Source organism: Oryx dammah, unplaced genomic scaffold (genome assembly GCF_014754425.2).
Source record: "Oryx dammah isolate SB20612 unplaced genomic scaffold, SCBI_Odam_1.1 HiC_scaffold_2, whole genome shotgun sequence".
Classification (NCBI taxonomy): Eukaryota; Metazoa; Chordata; class Mammalia; order Artiodactyla; family Bovidae; genus Oryx; species Oryx dammah.
In genome coordinates this window covers 195,712,737-195,725,929 of record NW_024070186.1, presented here as the reverse complement: position 1 = coordinate 195,725,929, position 13,193 = coordinate 195,712,737, and the positions used below count along the sequence as shown (strand labels likewise).

Below are 13,193 nucleotides of genomic sequence, written 5' to 3'. Positions count from 1 at the left end.
GGGCGGGGCCGAGCGGGAGGGCGGGGCCGAGCGGGAGGGCGGGGCCGAGCGGGAGGGCGGGGCGGGTGTCACGGCTCCTCCTCCGCAGGCACGGCGGGAGTGATGGTGTCGCTGAGCCGCATCCTCACCAAGCTGCTGCTCCCGGACGAGCGGGCCGGCACGCTCATCTTCTTCCTGGTCTCCGCGGGCCTGGAGCTGCTCTGCTTCCTGCTGCACCTGCTGGTGCGGGGCAGCCGCTTCGTGCTCTACCACACGGCGCGGCCCCGCCACTGCCGCCCGAGCCGCAGGGCCGGCTACCGCGTGCACCACGACGTGGCCGCCGAGGACGTGCACTTTGTAAGTCGCGAGGTCGGGGTCTGGGGGCTCCGGGCACGGCCGCCAACCTGTCCCAGCCGCGGCTCCCCCTCCCGCTGTCGTCTCAAGCTCCAACTCCTCCTGTGGCCTGAGGCCCTTTCTCCCGGGCCCTCCTTCCTCACGTGGACCACGGTTCCAGTCCCCGGTGGCACACATGTCTGGGGCCTGAGCCCCCTCTGGCTATGACTGCCCACCCCTGAGGCCTTAACATCCCCCCCCCCCCCCCCCCCCCGCCCACGCCGGCTGTGATGGACCTCACCTGCGGCCTGAGGTCCGTGCAGAGCCGTCCTGGGGGCTGGGGCGCGCTCTGGTGGTGGCAGGGCCGGCTAGCCCGTAGAGGGCCCAGGGATGGCAGGTGTGGGGGCTGGGCACAGGGGAGCCGGGGAGCCGCCCAGGAGGAGGGCAGGGCAAGGGGAGCCAGAATGTTCTCGAAGGAGTTGTTCCCGCGAGTCGCCCTCGGCTGGGGACACAACAGTGAGCCAGAGACTGGCCCACGGGAGGCCCCCCTGATGGTCAGGGAGGCTGCCCGGATGGCTCTGGGCTGAGACCTGACCCGTGCGGCCGGAAGGGCGTGGGGGGTGAAGGGGAGCACAGACCCAGAGGCTCGGAGGCAGGGACCCGCACGCAAATCCTGTCCCCCTTCTGTCCTCCCTCCAGGAGCATCAGGGCCCAGCGCTGGCCAACAGCGGGTCCCCGAAGGACAGCCCGGCCCACGAGGTGACGGGCGGGTGCGCCTACACGCGCTTCGATGTGCCTCGGCCAAGGATCAGGCGCAGCTGGCCCTCCTTCCGAGGTGGGCGAGCTGGGCCCGGCGTCGGGTATGCGCGCGCGGCGGGGCGGGTGCTCTGGCGGGTGCCCCTGGACTCACCGCCCTCTGACCCCGCCGTACGCCTACAGCCCTGCTCCTGCACCGCTACGTGGTGGCCCGCATCATCTGGGCGGACATGCTCTCCATCGCAGTGACCTACTTCATCACACTGTGCCTGTTCCCGGGTCTCGAGTCCGAGATCCGCCACTGCATCCTGGGCGAGTGGCTGCCCATCCTCCTGATGGCAGTGTTCAACCTCTCTGACTTCGTGGGCAAGGTGGGCGCCGCCTCGGGGGAGGGGAGGGCGCCCCCAGTTGAAGATGCACGTGGTTCCGGGTGGGGAGGGTGGAAGCCGAGCCATGGACCAGACCAGGGGCAAGAGGAGGGGCAGGTGGCACTGGCCCCGGGCTCACTGGTTGAGGGGTCTCTGGTAGCACAGGTGTGGACACACGCAAGGGGGCAGGAGCACCCAGAACTGGCTAGCCTGTCATTGGGCTTTTCTAGAGGAACACAAGGCTCAGGGAAAGCCGTCTGCCTGCGGTCACACAGCGGGGAGGTCTGAGAAACTCCAAGCCAAGCTTAGTTAGCGGGTCCAGCTGCCCCCACTTCCTACAAGTTGACGCAGGTGGGCCTGACTCCTTGGGCCGCCGTGTCCTTGTTTCTCAAATGGGGTCACGAGCTCACCTGGTGAGGGCGCTGTGAGAACTGATGCAGGACACGGTTCTTGTTTAGCTGGGTGCCGAGCACACCGCAAAGTCTGTGTGTCGCCATAGTGAGGGGTTTGGTCAGTTTCCGGAGGCAAAAACGGGAAAGGATAGGGACACCGCCTGAGCCGGGAGTGTCCAGGGACAGGAGTGGGTCTGGAGAGGCGAGGGCAGAGACGGGGGCCCACAGGTCCGTCTCCCTGCAGATCCTGGCGGCGCTGCCCATGGACTGGCGGGGCACCCACCTGCTGGCCTGCTCCTGCCTCCGCGTGGTCTTCATCCCCCTCTTCATCCTCTGCGTCTATCCCAGTGGCACACCCGCCCTCCGCCACCCGGCCTGGCCCTGCGTCCTCTCCCTCCTCATGGGCATCAGCAATGGCTACTTTGGCAGCGTGCCCATGATCCTGGCGGCGGGCAAAGTGGGCCCCAAGCAGCGGGAGCTGGCAGGTAAGCCCCCCCCCCCCCCTCAGCCCACTTGCCTGTGAGACTGTCCACCGCCAGGCAGGGAAACCCAGGCCCGTAGAAGTCAAGGCCACACCGCAAGCAGTTGTGTTTGGGTCCCAGCGACGAGTCAGCTCGCAGCGCGTAGGCTGGGACGTTCGTCAACCCCCTTTCTCATCTGTCCCATGACGGCTCGGTGAGCCCCTGCTGCGAGGCAGGCACTGTCCTAGGCTCCAGGGACACAGCGACGATAGACGCAGTCCCTGTGCTGATGGGGTAGACCGTCCAGAGCCGACAGAGCACACAAAGACGCGCTGTGCTGGAGGAAGGCAAAGCAGCGATGGGACAGAGGAGTCGGGGTCGGGCCTCGCAGTGGGAGCAGGGCAGTCTGGCAAGGCATCACTGGGGAGGCGGCTTGAACAGAGCCCTGGAGGAAGGCGTGAGGGGCCAGCCACGTGACGGTGCAAAGGAAGTGGCGGGACTAGCATGTGCAAAGGCCTCGGGGGCCAGGGAGGTGGGGGGAGCCTGGAAGAAAGCGCTGGTTCTGGGATCTGTTTTGATTGTAGGGCCTGCAGGGCCAGCTGACTGACTGGGAGATGGAGCGTGAGAAGGGGGCGGGGGTGTGGTCAAGAAGGACTCCCCAAGTTTGGGCCTGTTTCCAAGGGCTGGAAGGCTGGACGGTTGTCAAGTGAGACAGAGAGGGGACTGAGTGGGGAAGGGGCACTGGAGGTGGGTTCTGGTCAGGGTACCTGTGGGAAGCCCGGTGGACACTCCAGGTCGTCCTTGACAAGGTAGGAGGCTGGAGAGGAGGTGCGGGCCAGGCTGGGCCGCCCAGCACGTTCCGTCAAGGTGGGGCAGCCCTTGGGCGGCAGGAGCTGGCCGTGGTCACCCCCCGAGGAGCAGGGCTTCGGCTCCAGCGAGGGCTGTGGCCTGCCATCCCCCGGGGGCCCCCTGCCCGCTGAGGCCCGGTCCTGCCCGCAGGGAACACCATGACTGTGTCCTACATGACGGGGCTGACGCTGGGCTCAGCAGTGGCCTACTGCACCTACAGCCTCACGAGGGACGGCCACCAGAGCTGCCTGCGCCCCTCCGCCGCCAACGCCTCCTTCCCGGCTGGCCTCTGAGCCCCGCCCGGGGAGGGCTCCCCCCATCCCTGCCTGCAGTGCCTGGGGGCGCCCAGCCGCCTCCCTGTGCCGAAGCCACCACCTTCTCCGGGCGCTCCGGCCCCAGGGCTCCGCCCGGCTCTCGGAGCCCTGGACATGCTGCCCCGGTGCGGCTGTGCTCCGCACTCGTCTCACGCCTGCCCCCGCCCCCCGCCCCTGTCTGGTGGGCCCCGCTCCGTGGAGTTACTCACAGCCGTCCCCGCCCGGGAGAGCAGACTGCCAGCCCGTGTCCCCTCCTGGGTCCTCTCTGAGGGCCCCATGGCCCTGACCCCGCTGTCCGCGGCACCTCCTCCTCCACTGGGGACCCCGCTCCCACAGGCCTCCCCCCACACCCCCGCTACGAGGGAGCTGCAGCCTGGGTGCGCCCACCCCACGCCAGCACCACCCAGGCACCCTGGTACCCCCCTGACACCACAGGCCTAGGGGTCTGTCTGCCCAGGGAGCCCGGTCGACCTCCCCGTTTCCTTCAGCCATCTATGGTACAGGAGGGGACAGTTTGAGAGCCACAAGCAGGGCCCACAGCCTGGCTGGAGTCACACCCCCTGACCTAGGCCTTGAGCCCTGTCCAGCGAGGGACAGATGTGCCCAGGGGTCCCTGGCAAATAGAAGTGGGGGCGGTCCCTCCAGAGCTCCAGGCTGGCTCAGTACCCCGAGCTGGGGGGATTCCTTGGGCATCCTGCCAGTGGCAGGCTTCTCCAGGGGCAGGACAGGCGCCCTCCCACCCCCTCCGGGTCCCGTCCGCCTGTCAGTCCACTGACTGTACCGCACCGGCCATTAAAGATGAAGGCAGAGCCTCTGCCCCACCACCGCCTCCAAGTCACGTCTGTGCTGCTGCCGGCTCTGCCCGCTGGGGTGGGAGGAGGGGTCCTGGTGGGGCAAGGCCGGCGGCAGCTGGGACCAGTCTTCCCCCCACGTACTTGGCGGGCCCAGGATGGATCTGTGAGGAGGGGCGCAGACAGGATGCGCCCTGGGCTTTCAAGGGCGCTTGGTGCCCTTTAGCCCCAGGGCGGTCAGAGGGAGCGGCTGGCGCCCCCTGGAAACGGGCCGGAGAAGGCCCGGCAGCTCGGCCCTGTCGTCCGGGGTCGGAACGAGGAAGCGGGCGGGGGCGTTCTGGGGTCAGGCCTCGGCTCTGTCGCTGACAGACTGTGACTGGAGCAGATTCCTCCGCTGTTCTGTGTCTGTCTCCGCAGAACCGGGTCGGTCTACTCTCTGACGTGGGCGCGTGGGAGGAGGGTTGGGGAGGCGGGGACCCGGCCGAGCCCACGCGGGGCGATGCCACAGGGGCCGCTCCTCGGGGCTCTGGGGAGAGGAGGAAGAGGGATGGGGGATGGGGGAGCGCGCACCAGCCCATGACTCAGTTTCTCTAAAGCGCGAGCACCATCCTGGATGGAGGAGCCCATCCCCGGCTCTGCAGACGCTGAGCTCGTCGCCTTCGCCATCGGCACACCGTACTCTCCACGCATCGCCTTCAAACAGCAAAGCCATCCGTGTCCCATGCACGCCCGGTGCGCTGGGGCGCTGGGCGGGGGCCCGTGGGGTCCAGCCTGAGCTGCCCAGGGCCGGAGGGGGGGGGCGGGGGGGCGGGGTCAGCGCCAAGACCCTGGCCCAGCCTCCCCTGAACCCCGCAAGAGTTCGGCTTCTCCATCTCGCGCCGGCGCGGGGTCCCGCAGAGCGTCAGCACCCTTCTTATCTCTTCCAGAGTGGATGCAGCTGGGAGCACTCAGCTCCATAGGTTTTTGTTAGGTTTTTGGTTTTTTTTGTTTTTTTGGCTGCGCGGGGTCGTCGTGGCAGTTCAGGGTCTCCGTTGCTGCGCGTGGACCTTCTACAGTTGCAGGGCCTACTCTCTAGTTGCAGTGCGCAGGTTTCTTGTTGCAGAGCACGGGCTCATTAGTTGCGGAGCGTGGGCTTAGTTGCCCCGAGGCATGTGGGATCTAGTTCCCAGGGCAGGGATCGAAATTGCATCCCTTGAATTGCAAGGTGGATTTTTAACCACTGGGCCACCAGGGAAGTCCCTAAGGTAATTACCGATATTTTCTTATAGCCCTCTTGCTAATTGCCTGGGAGTTGCATTTTATAGGTCTCTTTTTTAAACTTTCTTTTGTTGTGATTTGATGCCTGTTTTTAATGTTTGTATTCCTTTTTCTTTTTGTGTGTGTATTATAGATTTTTGTTATTTTTCAGCTTTAACATTTTTATTGAAGTATAGTTGACTTCCAGTGTGTTAATTTCTGCTGTACAGCAAAGCAATTCAGTAAATAACTTTTAACATATTCTTCCCATTATAATCATGAATATTGAAGTTACGTGCGCTGTACAGTAGGACTTTGTCACTTATCCACTCTCTATATAAAAGCGTACGTCTGCTAACCCTAACCTGCCACTTGGCAACCGTCAGTCTGTTCTCTGTCTGTGATTGTTTCATAGTTTCATTTGTGTCATATTCCAGATTCCACGTGTGATATATGACATTTCTATTCCTGAGTTCACTTCGTATAATACTCTGGCTACAAATGGCGTTATTTCACTTGTTACGCGTATTCCATTGCATGTATGGACCACATCGTTATTCATTCATCTGGCGATGGACATGTAGCTTGTCCCCACGTCCTGCCTGTTGTGAATAGTGCTGTGAACATAGGCGCGCATGTCTTTTTGAGTTCTAGAGTTTTGTCTGGATCCATGCCTGGCAGTGGAATTGCTGCATGTGTGCCGGGCGCCCCCTGGTGGGTGAGGCTGGCCCGAGGCTGCAGCCGGCTTCCTGGAGGGCAGGGCCAGAGGCTGGCGCCCGGGAGCTGGGCTCTGCTGGCCTCGGGTCTGCAGGCCGCCTGGCCGCTGATGGGCCGGGCTGCGTCCCCCACCCAGTTAGTTGTTCAGTAGGTGGTGTCCTAGCCTGGGGCGTGCAGACTGTTGGGTAGGACCAACTCTTGGAGGGGGTGCCCCACGGCTGTGCACACCAGCATCCACGTGGTTGGAGTGCCCAAGAATGGCTGCTGCCCACATCTGTGTCCCCAGGGTGAGCCATAGCTGCCCATCCCCTGCCTCTCCAGACCTGCCCCCCGCCAAGACGTGGGAGACCTGGCCAGTCTCCCGTTAAGGTAAGGCTTTCGCCCCCCGAGGCCTGGAGCACAAGAGATTGCCTGTGTGCCCTTTAAGGGTGAAGTTTTTACCCCCAGCCTTGTGGAGCTCCCAAAATTAAACCTTGCTGGCCTTCAAAGCCAGATGCTGGGGGACGTGTCTGTCCGGTGTAGGACCTTGAGCAGGGGAGCCTGGTGTGCAGCTCAGAGGCTCACTCCTGCAGGGTCTTTCTTCTCCAGTGTATGGCTCAGCCCCCTGGGGGTGTGGAGTGGGCTGTATTGCATGTCCACCCCTCCTGCCTGTCTCACTGGGGTTCCTTCTTTGCATCTTCAGTTGCAGATCTTTCTGGTAGGTCCTGGTCCTTTTCACTGATGACTGTTCCGCAGAGTTGTGATGTTGGTGTGCTCATGGGTCCTAATGCTCTGCCATCTTGGGCCACTCCAGCCTGGCCGGGAGAACTCTGCACTAACAGACACAAGCCAGCCTCCGCCCGGTAGCTACTGACCATGTCTGCTGACCAGTGTCAGCAAGGACAGCGTCAGTGCAGCTAAGGAACTTTCCATTTCCACTAGACTGTCGCTCGCCAACAGTCGCAGGCGGCCGGTGGCTGCTTTCCTCCTCTTGGAAATGTCAGCCTCCCTCTAGGAGCTGCATCCCAATGCCAGGCCCACCCCAGCCCCTGAAATGAACCACGCCAGACAACCGTACTTTTCCAATTATAGCTTTTTCTTTTTTCTTTTTTTTTATGAAAAAGATCACACAGAATTCGCCAACAAACAAAATTCCAAAAGAAACTTAAAAAAAAATGGAAAACAATAATTCCCCCAAAAAACAAAACCGAAGTCTGGCTTTTCCTTCCCTTAAGATTGTCTGGACGAGGCCTCCCGTCCCCTGGAAGGCGCGGGGGCTGCTAAGTGCTTTCGTGGGCTGAATGGGGCCATCTCCCCTCTCAGCCTCTACTCTCCCTAGGTCCTTCTCTATCGTGGGGGCAAGTACAGTACAACTGGGCCGGGGGCGGGTGGGGGGTGTGCTTGGGACAGGAGGGGGGCCCGTGAAGCGGGGTGCTAGACACTCACAATCTAACAGGAAATAAAAAATAATATTCTGCACGTCAGAATGTGTTCGCTTTTTTTTTTTTATAATTTCGTAGCTATTTTTTCACAGTTTTAAAAAGTTTATATTTATATATATTTATATATATTTATCTTTATATATATAATTAAAAAGTTGACTCCATTTAAAGGCGTATGATACAGGGGAGAGTCTCTTGGTACAATAAAACTGTACAGGCTAAGAACTGCCGCCTCCCTGCGGGCATGGGGACGAGGCTTCAGCACCATGGGCTTGTCTGTAGTGTGAGGGTCTGGACCGGTGGGTGGGCCCTCGGGTGGGCCCTCCCTGGGGCCTCAGGGCACGTAGCCCCCTCCCCCTGGCGCCTGGCCAATGCTGCTGGACCACCCCCCCCACCTGGCTCTGCTCCCCGAGTCCAGGCCATCCTGAGAGGGTGGAGGGTGGCGGCCGGACCCCAGGCAGGCCTGGCCAGGTCAGTGAGGCTGGGGGCAGGAGGCCAGCCTGGCCCCACGGTGGGAGGCTCAGGGTGGGTGCTGCGCTGAGGGGGCTGGGCACCAGGAGGACCCACCAGTGGTGGGAACCTCCAAGCAAGCATGAGTTTGGTTGCTCAGACACCCCCTCCCACCAAATCCCCAGCTGGCATCGGCCTGAGGGTCCCGGGGCCTGGCCTGGCCAAGTGCTTACAAGGTGCTGGGGGGCCCCGAGGGGCCGGCAGAGCCATACCCTGATTGCTGAGAGGGGAGGGGGTCTGGACGTGTGCACATGTGAGCACGCACGTGCATGCATACGGGCACACACATGTACACACTTACGCACTGGGGAGCCCACGGGCACAGCTGCATGCACACAGCCCGCGCACGCGGCCGCTGAGCCCTGGCAGTGGCGGGGCCGGGCGGGCCGCCGGCTCAGCAGAGCACGGGCACGCCGTCGGTGGAGAAGATCATGCCCGTAGTGGGCTCGTAGGTGCCCGCCAGGTAGTACAGGCCCTCGCTGTCCTGGTGCCTCTTGGTCTGGAGCATCTGCTCGTACTGCTCCAGGCCCACCACCAGGCACTTGTGCGACACTGTCTGCACGTCGTTCTCGTCCACGTGCGAGGACTGGTACAGGGCGCGCTGTGGGCACACGGCGGCATCAGGGGGCGGCGGGCCAGAGGGGAGCCCCGGAGAGAACCCAAGAAACATGGCGGGCGTAGGAGGAAGGCGGCCAGAGACCCGGAGAGAGCCCCTGGGACAGGGACACAAGCAGAGGCGGAGAGGGCCCCAGAGACGGAGAGACATCAAGGAAGGGACAGACGCACACAGAGACCCAGACAGAGCCCCTGGGACAGGGATACAGGCAGAGGCGGAGAGAGCCCCAGAGACGGATACAGAGAGATACAGAGACTGATATCAAGAAAGGGACAGACGCACAGAGACCCAGGGACCTGAGGAAGACGACAGCAAGGGCGACAGAGGCGGAGACAGCAGTCAGCAGTCAAGAGAAGCAGGTGGGGAGCCTGAGTGGGCGGGGTCACGGGAGGCCCCACCCCGATGAGGGTGGGGTGCCCGAGTGGGCGGGGTCACGGGAGGCCCCACCCCCGCGCTCCTACCTCCATGAAGTCCTTCCTCTGGCTGGAGGCCCGCAGGGAGGCAGGGAGGCTGCGGCCGGACTTCTGGTCCCAGGGCTGTGTGCGCAGACAAGGGGCTGCTGTGAGCCTGGGCCCGGCCTTGCCTGACCCCTGTCCCCTAACCCGGCCCCCAGGCCCCAGAGTGGGGCAGCCCGGCCCACCTGGCCCTCGTGGAGGCGCTTGCCCGGGCTGGTCTCCTCGGGGTGGTAGAACCACTTGACGCGGACCACCATGTTGCTGCCCCAGGACTCCCACATGCTCTGGATGCGGCCGATGTAGGGCAGGTTGGGGCGGCCGGCCGACAGGAAGACGGCGCAGTCCCCAATGCGGATCATCTCCTTGCCGCGCACAATGGCCTTGTAGAAGAGCTTGCGGGCCTTGCCCTTCATGCCGCGGCGCTGCAGGCGGGCGTGCGGGTCAGGGCGGGTGCGCCACCCCCACCCCAGAGGCCCCTGCCTGCCCTGATCGGAAGCCCTGGCTCACCCCCGCGGCAGAGCGGGCCTCCAAAGGGACTTTACGTGAACTAAGACTCTGTGCTAAGAGCCGGGTCGGCGGAGGGCCCCAGGATGCCACCCGCCACCCCCCACGAGCCACAGCGCTGCAGACGCCACACCTACTGCTGAGTCCCAGCAGGACCCCCGCTCCTCCCGCGGGGTCCTGACACCAGCCTCTGAGGCAAAGCCGGCCCGTGCTGACCTCCAACTTCCAGACAGGGATGGGGAGGTCGCCCCAGCCCCCTGCTCTCTGCTCCACTGGACATAGATTCCACTCAACACTCCCAGAGCCCATCACCCTCCGGGCAGCCTCAATCTACATTCACCACCCTGAGCAGCGAGCAGTGCCGGGTCTCTGCACCAGTGGGCTCTACCAAGGGCCAGGGAGGGGGGCCTGGGCAGTGTCAACTTCCAGGCACAGCCGACTGCCCCCCACATTACCCCAGGAAAGCCACTGACAGAGATCATAGCTTGGCCAACAGGATCCAGCCCTGGGCTGGTGGCTGGATCGGATTTCTCTTAATTCTCTCAACAAACACTCCCTGACGCCCTCTCAGCGCTCCTGCTGGGACAGGCCAGTGTGCTCCCAGCTCCGGCGCTGGGACAGGCCGGTATGCAGGCTCCAAGGAGTCAGCAGACCAGCCATCGGAGCCCAAACTCTGCCCCAGGCAGCCCCGCGACCAGTCACTGCGCCCCAGGCCAACGCTGCCCAGAAGCCAGGCCGTTGCAGCTCTGCTCTGCCCTCCAGTGGAGCCCGCGCGCCTTCCCTTCAAACCGAGTCGTAAAACCCGCCTTTCCTTTCTCGGATTGGCCACTAGGCGGCGCCAAGGGTGTGGAGTGGTTTTTTGTGTGTGTGTGTGTGTATAAACAAGGAAAACCTGCATACTAGTTTCCTACCTTACCAGGCTGGCCCTTTTCTATTTTTAATTCACTGAGTCCCTGGTGAGACTTTTTTGTTTGTTTGTTTAGCCACATCACAGCACGTGAGATCTTTGTTCCTCGACCAAGGATCGAAGCTGTGCACCCCGCAGTGGAAGCAGGGAGTCCTAACCACGGGACAAGGAGGGAAGTCCACGACAGACTTTCTTACCTGTTCTGTAAACCGCTCAAAGTATTTTCAGCTCAAGGCATGTTACAAACTGATTCAAGGTGAGATGGGTGGCTAAGACCTCTAAGCCGGCTCATCTTTGACAGCAAGTATGTCAGGCCTCCATGGCTACCTTCTTCAGAGTCAGCGATGCCCCCCTGATCCATGGAGTGCCTAGTGGGGCTGACCCCGCCCCTGTGGCCAACACAGGACCTGACCTGGCCAATCCAAACAGCCCACCCTCCTTCTGACCACTGTGATTGGCTTGGGGTGTGCTCAGGCCCTAAGCCAAAGGAGGCTCCACCCACTTTCCCTGGAACCCTAATTTTTTAAAAAAGATTCTTCCTTCCCACTGTCACTTCTGAGCTAGCAGGTCAGCTGAAAGCTACGGGGCTGACTACTGCCAAGAGGAGAGGAGCTGCCAGAGAAGGAGAGCAGGACAGAGAGAGAAAGGAGAAAGTGAAGCTGGGAGCACAGGTCTGAGAGGGATCTGAAGACAGCCTTTGGGCTGCTGGATCTAGCTGGACCTGAAGCTGGACACCGCACACTTTTCTACTGAGCTTGGCCCTGTGCTCAGACGTCTGCAGCAGTAAGTGCACTGAGGAACAGTGAAACTGAATTGTGCAGAGAACAGATGCTAAGATAAGGAAGTGGCCAATCACCCTGGGGACAGGGCGGTGAGGCTGGGCCTGTCCTTGGCTCAGAAACCACCGCTCCTTGTTAAGTCCCTGGATAAAGTGCCTGCCTGGATCAGGGCTCTGGCGGGCCTGGTCAGGAATGTCTGAGTGTGGCTCATCAGTAAAGACCCTAAAAGAATCCCTATACCCCAGTTTGCTGTCTCGAGTAGTGGCCTTGCCAAGAGAGGCGCTTTCAGCCTGGAGCCCGCAATCCAGGGTGGATGAAAGTCAGATAGCTCACGCCCTGCAGGGTCAAGAAGCAGATCTTCTGCCCCAGGTGCCCCTGGTGACGAATCAAAGGCAAGGCTGTTGGAAGGAGAGCGCGAGCTGCGGGAGTGGGAGGACATGGGATCCTCCAGCCTATCCTACACAGTCTTTGGGGTGCAGCCTGGGGCCGGGTGGAGCTGTCTGCCCCATACCAGGGGATCCAACCACCCCTGGGCTGGCACAGTGGCTAGCCCTAAAAGGCTGCTGCCAAGACGGAAACCCCCAAGCGAGTCTCGATACATCACCATAGAATCGAACCCCTAAAGCCTGCCTGCCTGGCAGCACTGGCGTTACAGAGGCCCACACCCAGCAGGGGACCTGGCTCCCACGTGGCCTCAGAGGACCCTGGCTCAGGGCAGCGGATGCTGTGGGCAAACCTGACCTGACTGGCTATAACCATGGACCAGGAGCCCGGCTCTTCCTGCCCAGGGGTGTGGGGCGGACTGGTGGCCTCTGGGCTGTTCCCCTTCTACATAGAGAAGCTTCACCTATGTGCGGGCATATGCAGGTGCGTGCATGTGCGTGTACAAGTGTGTCTGTGTGTGCACAAGGCACAGGGTGGGCCAGGAGCGGTCCTTCTGCAGAACTGACCCCCACCCACTCCAGGGGTGGCCACGAACGCTGGGCCTTCCGGGCCACCCTGACTAGCTCAGGGCGGGCAGGGACCCAGCCAGGCCCGGGAGACTCAGCCCTGGACTTCGACCTGCAAAGAGGGAAAGAAGTGCCTCCGCTACGACTGCTAACCTGGCCAGCCAGAAAGCGAAGACCAAGAAACTCAGGACACGTGGCCATGTGGCTTTGAGACCAGCTGCCCGGTCACTACAGGCCTGCCACAGGAATGTGTGGGTCAACCGGGTGCCTCCAAGGTGGGTCTAGGTCCCCGGGACCAGGGCGGCAGCGCTGCTCTGGGACGGGTGGGACTCGGGAGTCACGGACTCCACGGCCATGACCCAACCCTCCACCGTGGGGCTGCTGGGACGACAGAGAAAGACGACCCCCCGCCGCACCTACCTGGGTGGGCTTGCCGAACCACTTCCAGAGCTGCCGGGCGGGCAGGAAGGCGGCGATCTTGGGCCGGTTCTCCACGGACGGCAGGCGCTGCCGCTTGGCCAGCTCCTTGGTAGTGGGGAGGTGGACGCCCTCTCTCTTCTTGGGCCGGCTCTTGGCCCCGGCCTGGGCCTTGGGCGGCAGAGGAGGCGTGGGCTGTGGCGGGGGAGCCTGGGCCGCGGGCGCCGGCGCCTTCTTGCCGGGGGAGTGGGCCGAGGAGCGGGCTTTGCCCGCCTGCTTGGGCGCCTTGCTGGGGAGGGCCGGCGGGGCGGAGGGACCAGCCGTGGGCGCAGGGGCGGCCTCGTCATCTGAGCTGCAGGAGGAGTCGTCTGTGGTGGAGGAGGAGGAGGACGAGGAGGAGGAGGACGAGGAGGAGGAGGACGAGGAGGAGGACGAGGA

The 13,193-nt window shown here is 62.8% G+C and overlaps 2 protein-coding genes across 2 annotated transcripts in view; one reads left to right on the top strand and one right to left on the bottom strand.

Annotated features, from left to right (window-relative positions):
• The window catches only part of SLC29A4 (solute carrier family 29 member 4), a 12,646-nt gene extending 8,373 nt beyond the window's left edge, over positions 1-4,273 (top strand). Inside the window, exons 6-10 of the mRNA XM_040231427.1 lie at positions 89-336; positions 1,012-1,147; positions 1,252-1,439; positions 2,073-2,313; positions 3,289-4,273. Of these exons, the coding sequence (XP_040087361.1) occupies positions 89-336; positions 1,012-1,147; positions 1,252-1,439; positions 2,073-2,313; positions 3,289-3,431 (956 nt within the window). The 3' untranslated portion in view covers positions 3,432-4,273. The remainder of the gene's footprint in view (positions 1-88; positions 337-1,011; positions 1,148-1,251; positions 1,440-2,072; positions 2,314-3,288) is intronic.
• A 2,977-nt stretch (positions 4,274-7,250) lies between these two features.
• Positions 7,251-13,193, bottom strand: part of TNRC18 (trinucleotide repeat containing 18) — an 82,170-nt gene continuing 76,227 nt past the window's right edge. The window contains exons 28-31 of the mRNA XM_040231404.1: positions 12,759-13,193; positions 9,384-9,620; positions 9,205-9,279; positions 7,251-8,728 (exon numbers count right to left, since the gene is read on the bottom strand). The exon at positions 12,759-13,193 is cut by the window's right edge and continues 40 nt beyond it. Of these exons, the coding sequence (XP_040087338.1) occupies positions 8,522-8,728; positions 9,205-9,279; positions 9,384-9,620; positions 12,759-13,193 (954 nt within the window). The 3' untranslated portion in view covers positions 7,251-8,521. The remainder of the gene's footprint in view (positions 8,729-9,204; positions 9,280-9,383; positions 9,621-12,758) is intronic.